The sequence below is a fragment of the Salvia hispanica genome, unplaced genomic scaffold (assembly GCF_023119035.1).
Source record: "Salvia hispanica cultivar TCC Black 2014 unplaced genomic scaffold, UniMelb_Shisp_WGS_1.0 HiC_scaffold_1433, whole genome shotgun sequence".
Taxonomy (NCBI): Eukaryota; Viridiplantae; Streptophyta; class Magnoliopsida; order Lamiales; family Lamiaceae; genus Salvia; species Salvia hispanica.
In genome coordinates this window covers 1-7,671 of record NW_025951731.1, presented here as the reverse complement: position 1 = coordinate 7,671, position 7,671 = coordinate 1, and the positions used below count along the sequence as shown (strand labels likewise).

General features: G+C 35.8%; 3 protein-coding genes across 3 annotated transcripts; 1 reads left to right on the top strand and 2 right to left on the bottom strand.

The window, feature by feature from the left end:
- Positions 1–142: 142 nt before the first annotated feature.
- On the bottom strand, positions 143–457 carry LOC125198414 (the record flags this gene model as incomplete). The annotated part of the gene is made up of 1 exon (XM_048096762.1): positions 143–457. A coding segment is annotated over exon 1 (315 nt), but the record flags the coding sequence as incomplete, so codon positions are not given.
- A 3,058-nt stretch (positions 458–3,515) lies between these two features.
- Positions 3,516–4,876, bottom strand: LOC125198413 (transcription factor TCP15-like). Its single transcript, XM_048096761.1, has one exon. The coding sequence runs from the start codon at positions 4,716–4,718 to the stop codon at positions 3,750–3,752; it is 969 nt and encodes a 322-aa protein (XP_047952718.1). The 5' UTR covers positions 4,719–4,876; the 3' UTR covers positions 3,516–3,749.
- Positions 4,877–6,334: 1,458 nt separating this feature from the next.
- LOC125198415 (protein FAR1-RELATED SEQUENCE 5-like) lies at positions 6,335–7,198 on the top strand (the record flags this gene model as incomplete). Its single annotated transcript, XM_048096763.1, has 1 exon — positions 6,335–7,198. A coding segment is annotated over exon 1 (864 nt), but the record flags the coding sequence as incomplete, so codon positions are not given.
- Between the last annotated feature and the right edge of the window lie 473 nt (positions 7,199–7,671).

Genomic DNA, 7,671 nt, shown 5'->3' with positions numbered 1-7,671 from the left:
ACATTCAAATTTTCAAATCTTCAACATTCAATAAAATAACACTTGTAAAATGTCAACAACTAAAAAATAACACTTACAATTCACATATCAATACCGAGAATATCGAATGTCAACAACTCGTATTAAAATGTCAACAACTAACAAATAACTGCAGCTGCTTCTCGAAAGAAGACACATTGGAAGGCTGTTGTTTCTCCTTCGTGGCAACAGGAGAGGGTTGCTTCGACACCGCAATGTCGTTCTCGGAGCCGTCGGAGGGGGTCAGCGGAGAGGGCTTGGCGAAGGCCATCTCGACAGAGAAGGCGTCGCCGTCGGACGAGGTCGTGGAGATCGATTTCTGCAGAGCCTTTGTTAGGGTATCGGTTTCCTTGGCGAAGATGTCGGCGATCCAAGCGTCGCCGAATTGGGGGCGGAACATCCATGGCTGCTCCATCGCCATCAAATTATCAAATGCCATTGAAGAGAAACAACTGGATTTGAATTTGCTGCAAACAGGTTCAATTATGGCATGAAACAACTGGATTTGAAAATTGAAAAGCGAGATGAGAAAGATTGGGTTACTTTGAGGAGAAAAATTGGGTGAATCTAGAGTGAATAGAGGCGGCAAAAGGAATTACAGAGGAGACGAGAGGCGGATGGGGATAGTAATATGAAATTACCAATCTGCCCTTCCATAATTAATTAATCTAAAAATATTTATTGTGTGGCAAAATCTGAACCACTCATTTAATAAAAATGAGTGGCTAATATTGCATCTCATTTCTCAATTAGCCTAAATAATCTCAATTGATCACAATCACTTAGATATATATATATATATAAACGAAGAGTCCTATTAACCACAAATCCACCCTTAAAGACCGAACTAGAGACCAAATTAGGGACACTCATTTTTCTTAATCTAATGGTTATGATTATTTTACAATTAATTTAATATTTTATTAAATAAAAACGTTTTTTTTTAATTTTATTAATTTTTTTAAAAAAAAAAATTAAAATTTTTTAAAAATTTTTTTTAATTTTTTTTAAATTTTTTTTTTATATTTTGTTTATTGGAGTAAAAACTTGTTGGAGTAAAAATAATGAACTATATTCACTACATAATGAACTAAATGAATGTATATTATGAACTTATTACTTCATTCCGCTAGTTTATTACTTCATTCAGTCATATATTATTACTTCATTTCATTAGTTTACTACTTCATTTTATTAGGTTTATTACTTCATTTTATTAGTTTATTACTTCATAATGTGTTATGACATAATTATCTTCTCGAATTCTGAAGTAAATTCAAAATATAATGAATGTATGTAAAATTTCATCTTCATAACATACATTCATTTAGTTCATTATGTAGTGAATATAGTTCATTATTTACTCCAAAGCAGTTTTTATCGAATAAAAAAAAATTAAAAATAAATAAATTAAAAACATTTTTATTTAATAAAATATTAAATTAATTATAAATTAATCATAACCATAAGATAATGAAAAATGAGTGGCCCAAATTTGGTCTCTAGTTCGGTCTTTAAGAAGGGTTCGACATTGATCACAACTCTATAAACGAACGTATAAATATATACTATTTCCTACATGGATAAAATGTTAAAATTCTAATATCTTGTCCCACATCGACTTGGTGGTGATCCTATCTCTTCTATATAAGGGAGGGTTATGAAGGGTTCGACATTGATCACAGCTCTATAAACGAATGTATAAATATATACTATTTCCTACATGGATAAAATGTTAAAATTCTAATATCATGTTCCACATCGGCTTGGTGATGATCATATCTCTTCTATATAAGGATGGATAACCCTCCATATATGGGACATTTTAAGAAATGAGTGGCTCATTTCTAATATAAAACAATTATTTGCGTGTGTGTATAATTGATGTCCGTAATAAATTTGTGAAAAATAATTACACACCCGTCAATTTGTACTCATATTTGACTGACGTTAGAGCTCATTAACAGTTACAACTAATTGACACGTAGATTTTGACCCAATTCTGGAGTAATAAATATCTTATGCCGAAGGTTTTAGATTCAAATATATTATGACATAATAATAATCTTTAAAAATCTGTGTATTAACAAAAATAGATACTACAACCGGCTGGATTAATATCCGTGATGTTAATCCATATATTGCCGCCAGCATTAAGGTATATATTAACTTTATTTTTATCTAGTAGTAGTAGATTATCTATTTTTTTAGGTGAGTGGTGTTGCCACGTACTTATATCATACAGAAATAAATAGACACAAATTATTAAATTAACTATTACTTGTAGAATTCCATGAGAAATCACATCATCAACATCATATAGTAGTATCATTTTCTTCTTTTCCGTGACTCGACATAATAGTACGTAAAATCAAGCCCTATATGTGACACAAATTTTCGAAACATACTAATCATCTCGATTCATAATTCAATTTTGCAAAACAAAAATTCTGATTTCATAAAAAAAGAGATAAAAATGTATATCTCCATGGTTGACGTACACCGGATTCCGCTGCCGGCGGCGCCTATTGATGTCGGCGGTGAAGAATTAATAATGAAGAAAGTAGTAGATTTACAGCTAAGGGCAAATTGGAGACAGCATACATATATAGACAAAGAATCCAAAAAAGCGTACGCTCACATACTATACTAAATAAGTGGAGAAAAGATGCTTCTAAGAAAACTGAGAAAACAAATGGGAGCAGCAAAAAAGAAAGAAAACAGAAATTGATTATTTAGAAGATCATCATCATGATTCAGGACTTAAATGAACGGTCCAGATTGTGGGGCCACTCCCCCTCTAATGGGGGGTGCAGCCTTGTTGTATGAGAAAGTGGAGAAATATATTTGAAATTGGGAGTCTACTGTAACTAAATAAGCCTCAGTTTTGGGGAATTTCTCATACCTCTAAACAGAATGTGGGCTCCTTATCCCACTACTATATGCATTCAATCTTTTCTCTTCTAATTCAGATATTTCTGTAATCATAAGACTTGTACATGTTCATTACTACAATATCACAATATAATTATATAGCCACTAGTAATGAGTTGTTTGATAGGAAGATAGATAGGGCAAAATAAATTTTAATTTTATGGTGATTTTAGAGGGGTGATACCGGTGCCATATTTAATTAATTTGAGTGTAACTTTTGGAATATTTGGATGATGGACCTATAGGAAAAATGTTCATGCTTCATGCTGGATTTTTATTTGGCAACAATCATAGGCAGTAGGTGGGGGATGCAGTCTTCCAAGAGCCCTACATAGTGCATATGTCACATGTTATTTCTGATCAAATTTGCGAACTATATTTAATGCATTTTGTCATGCAATTGCACAATTTCACTACACACATAAATATATGTACTATTATTTAACTAATTTACCAATGACCCATATTGAATTATTTGCAATAAAAGTTTAATATTTTGTTATTAGTAAGTAGGGCTGAAAACATGGTTCATGCTATTAGTATCTGGTCCACAGATGAAGATCTTTCCCAAATATAATAGTATTGGTCAATGTTAATAACCTTGAGAAATTGAAGTTCTTTTTCCCAAACTAGTAGAGTAAAAAAAGCAAACAAATCAAACTCGATATTCACGCATAAGAAGAGGATGAGCAAACAAACCCTAATAGAACTAAGCTAATTTCTCAAACTAACCATTCATTATATAGATATATAACGCACACATTTATATATATAGATTCAAATTTGATGAAATCCATTCAAGTGTGATTACTGCTTGCAATATGCCGCTCATCCGCGGCGCCGTCGTAGCCGTTTCCCTGAGCCTCCATTCCTCCGCCGCCAGGCATATACCTATACGCATTAAGCGCCGCCAGCATGCCTAAATTCCCTTCACCAACCGCTCCGCCGCCGCCATGCGCCGGCAAGAGCGACATTGCCGTCGGAAAATTCATAAAATGCAGCCCACTGCTTGCCACCGCCGCACTCCCTCTATACACGCCGGAATTCGCAATCGACGGAAAACTCCACAGAGATTCGCTGCCGGAATTTGTGGAATTGAGAAAAGCCGACGCCGGGATCTGGCCCTGGCTCGCCGGAATTGTCCCGGAGCTGGACTGCATCATGTAATTCCCCATCTGATTTTGCACCGCCGACCGCAGATCCTCCTCCGACGCCCTCTTCCGCCCCGCGCTCCCCTCTCCGTCGCGCGATTCCTGCTTATTGAGATAGCTCGCCGCATTCTCTCCGTGGAAGAAAATCCTCCTCTGCGAAGAATCCCCAAAATTCTGCCCAAAATAGGCGCCGTTGCTCAAGCTCAAATGCGACGGCGCCGAGAACGTCGAGCCCGAGCTTCTCACCGATATATTCAGCGAGGTGAAATTCGCCGGAATCGTTCCGGTGCCGGTGGCGGCGATCACCGACGGCTCCGCCTGCTGCAGCAGCCACTCAATCGTCTCGCCATCCGATTTGTGACCTAATTCCTTCGTGAGCTGGAAAACCCTCGCTGCGCACGTGGCAGGCATCCTAATTCGACGGCCGCGCCCGTCCACCTTCGTGTGTCGATCCTTGGTCGAAGCTCGCTTCGGCGGAACCTTCTTCTCAGTGGGTTTTGATATCGCCTCGGTCGATTGTTGTTGTTGCTGCTGCTGATCGTAGTCGTCTCGTTTCTCTAAGAGTTGTAAAGGGAAATTAGGTTTTTGCATAGGGTTTCCGTTGCCGCCATTCATGATGAACAAATATAATATGTTAGGCTACTCTAGTACATGACCCTCATTTTGTGGGACTCTCCCTTTTTTTTTATTTTTGGAAGATTTTAGGAGAGAGAAGAAAAAGGGTATGAAGAGATAAGGGAAGTGATGAAAGAATGAGAGAGATAGAGAGAGCAAGCTTTAAGCAACAAACATAATGAGTGGGAATTATATGGGTGGTGGGCTAGGGCAAATTAACCTATCTTTTCTTTATTCAAATATCTTTTTTGCTTTTTCTTAGTATAAATTTTCAATCTTTACTGTATATATATGAATGCAGTAAAAAGTGAAGGTAGTGAAACATATTTGTATGATCATCTAGTACGATACATATACAGAGGGGGTGAAAACTAAAACTCAGAAAAAAAGTTTGAATTCAAGTGTACTTTTATTTGAAATTTATGATATAAGGCATTTACAAATGAGGGATTGACAGTTTCTTGATTCAGACTCCACGTGCATTGCCCTTTATCATTCAATTAATCTACAAAGAGACAATGAACTGGACTGGGACCCTACATTTTAAGCCAGGAATTAAGCCTGAGAAAAATAAATGTATAGTAGTAGTAATTAATATCAAACCATTATCTCATAAATGCAATCATTGTCACTTCTAACTCCCTGTTAACTATATAGTTGAGAAGATTTATTAATGGCTTTGAAATATATTCGTGATTGTTCTAGTGTCACGAATGCACTCTTGTTTTCCCTTTTTTCTTTTTGGATTATTTGGCCCATTATATTAATTAATAATATTTAAATCACATAAGACATGAATATTAGTATGAAAACATGCATATTGAAGGGGGCCGTGGGATGGAGATTAAGACATTAATTATTAATGAGATATTTGTAGACTAACTAAAGATGATTACACGACAGTTAGTCATGATCAAGCTCCTAACATTATATGCTACTAATCACACTCGTTCAACATAATAATCCATGATTTCATGGCACGTAGAAGACAAATAATTAGGACATTCACCATTCACCAACTTAATTGTCTAGATTTGATTGTTAAACTAGAGAAAAAGATCTGCTGCATAATGAATATGGGCGACTGTGAGCGACTAAATCACACGTAGGCCACTTTCCTTATTTTTAGAAATTTACTAACAGAATATAATTCTCTTTCATCTATCTCCATGTGAGCAATATTATTTATTTTCTTTTTTAACTTTCCTTTTTTCTCTTTTTAGTTATCGTATCTTTGTTTGTTTTATATACTACATGTTTTCTCCTAGGTTTTTATTTCTCCACAACTTTCAAAGTGCCGTCTCTCTCAAGGAGTGCTAGCATAAGGTTAGTTTTAAGCCTTGATCTTCATATATGCTTGGAATTTCTTACATAATTTACATGTTTTTTAGTTTTACTTGTTTATATTATATGCTTGATTAATTTTTTAAAATAATTTCGTGTTTTAATTGTCTCTTGACTGAATCTATACTTGTAATAATACCAATTAGGAACCTCCAATTAAGAACCTCCGGCTTATCATAAAATTATCAATTTGTGTTTTTTAATTATTTCTATTATTCTGTTTGCTTACATTAATATTTTGAATGTATTTTCTTAGTGTTTTGAGTGAAAATATGAACGATCAATTATATATTCCTGAAGTTGCAAATGACCGAAAGCCGGAAATTGGAATGAAATTTGGATCAATAGATGATGCGTTTGAATTCTACAATCAGTATGCACGTGAAGCTGGTTTTAGTGCAAGATATAGCAATAGTAGAAAGAATAAGATGACAAATGAAGTTGTTTGGAAACAATTTGTATGCTTTAAAGCTGGTCAAACTGATGAAGCTCGTTCAAAAAATCGAGCACCACCTGGTGGTCCAATTCAGATAAGAGCTCGTGGTGAAGTTAGAACTAATTGTAAGGCAAAGATCTCCATTGTCAAGCAACAAACTGGATCTGACTGGAGTGTTAGCGTCTTTATGGAAGGTCATAATCATGGACTCTCTACTCCGTCAAAGGTGCATTTACTCCGATCACACCGTAGTGTTTCTGCTGTGAAGAGATTGTTGACTCAACAATTTTCAGAAGCTAATATACCAACCTGTCAACAAATGCAACTATTGGAGATGGAGTCTGGGGGGCCCGAAAGTGTAGGTTGCACAGAAAGAGATATCAGGAATCTCGAGAGAGATATGAGGGATGAACAAAAGGGGATCGATGCCGAAACTTTGGTAGAATTCTTCACATCTGAAAAGGAGAAAAATTCATCATTTTTCTTTGACTACGAGACAGATTCAGAGAATATATTCAAAAGATGTTTTTGGGCAGATCCTAAATCAAGGAGGGCTTATGGAGCATTTGGTGATGTTGTTGTGTTTGATTCCACTTATAACACTAATAAGTACGGAATGATTTTTACACCTTTCGTAGGGGTTAATCATCATCATCAAACGATAGTTTTTGGTTGTGGATTTCTAAGTGATGAGAAGACAGTAGGGATCGATCCCACAGAGAAGGATGCGTAAGAATCGTAATCAAGGATTTGGGAGTATTTTTGGTGTTGGCTGGCTGCCACGCATTTTCTTGGGTTGAGGAAAAATTAAAATTAACTTGACTTGGGAATATTAGAAAGAAACTTAACCTAACAGCTAGACCTAGGAAATAATTCTACGATGGGACCACCTCTAAAAAAAAGCAGAGTACGACTGGAAAGTGGCAAATATTAGCTACAGTACTTAGCCTGGAAAGCCAGTGACATGCGTCTTCTACTGACCACATTCGCATAAAACTTCTTGGGAAAACACATAAGCGAATAAAAAACAGGGCTACTAACTTGGAATCAAATCTATGCTGTAAATAACTTGGAAGAACTTACGGACACATACCTAGACGAAAGGAAATAGAAAGCAAAGGAAATAAAACAAGTCTATCCACTCTTGTTTCTTTCACACGCAAAACCAACTTC

Excerpts from the sequence above, each read along its gene's own strand:
- LOC125198413 (XM_048096761.1), bottom strand. The coding sequence starts at position 4,718 with ATGAATGGCGGCAACGGAAACCCTATGCAAAAACCTAATTTCCCTTTA.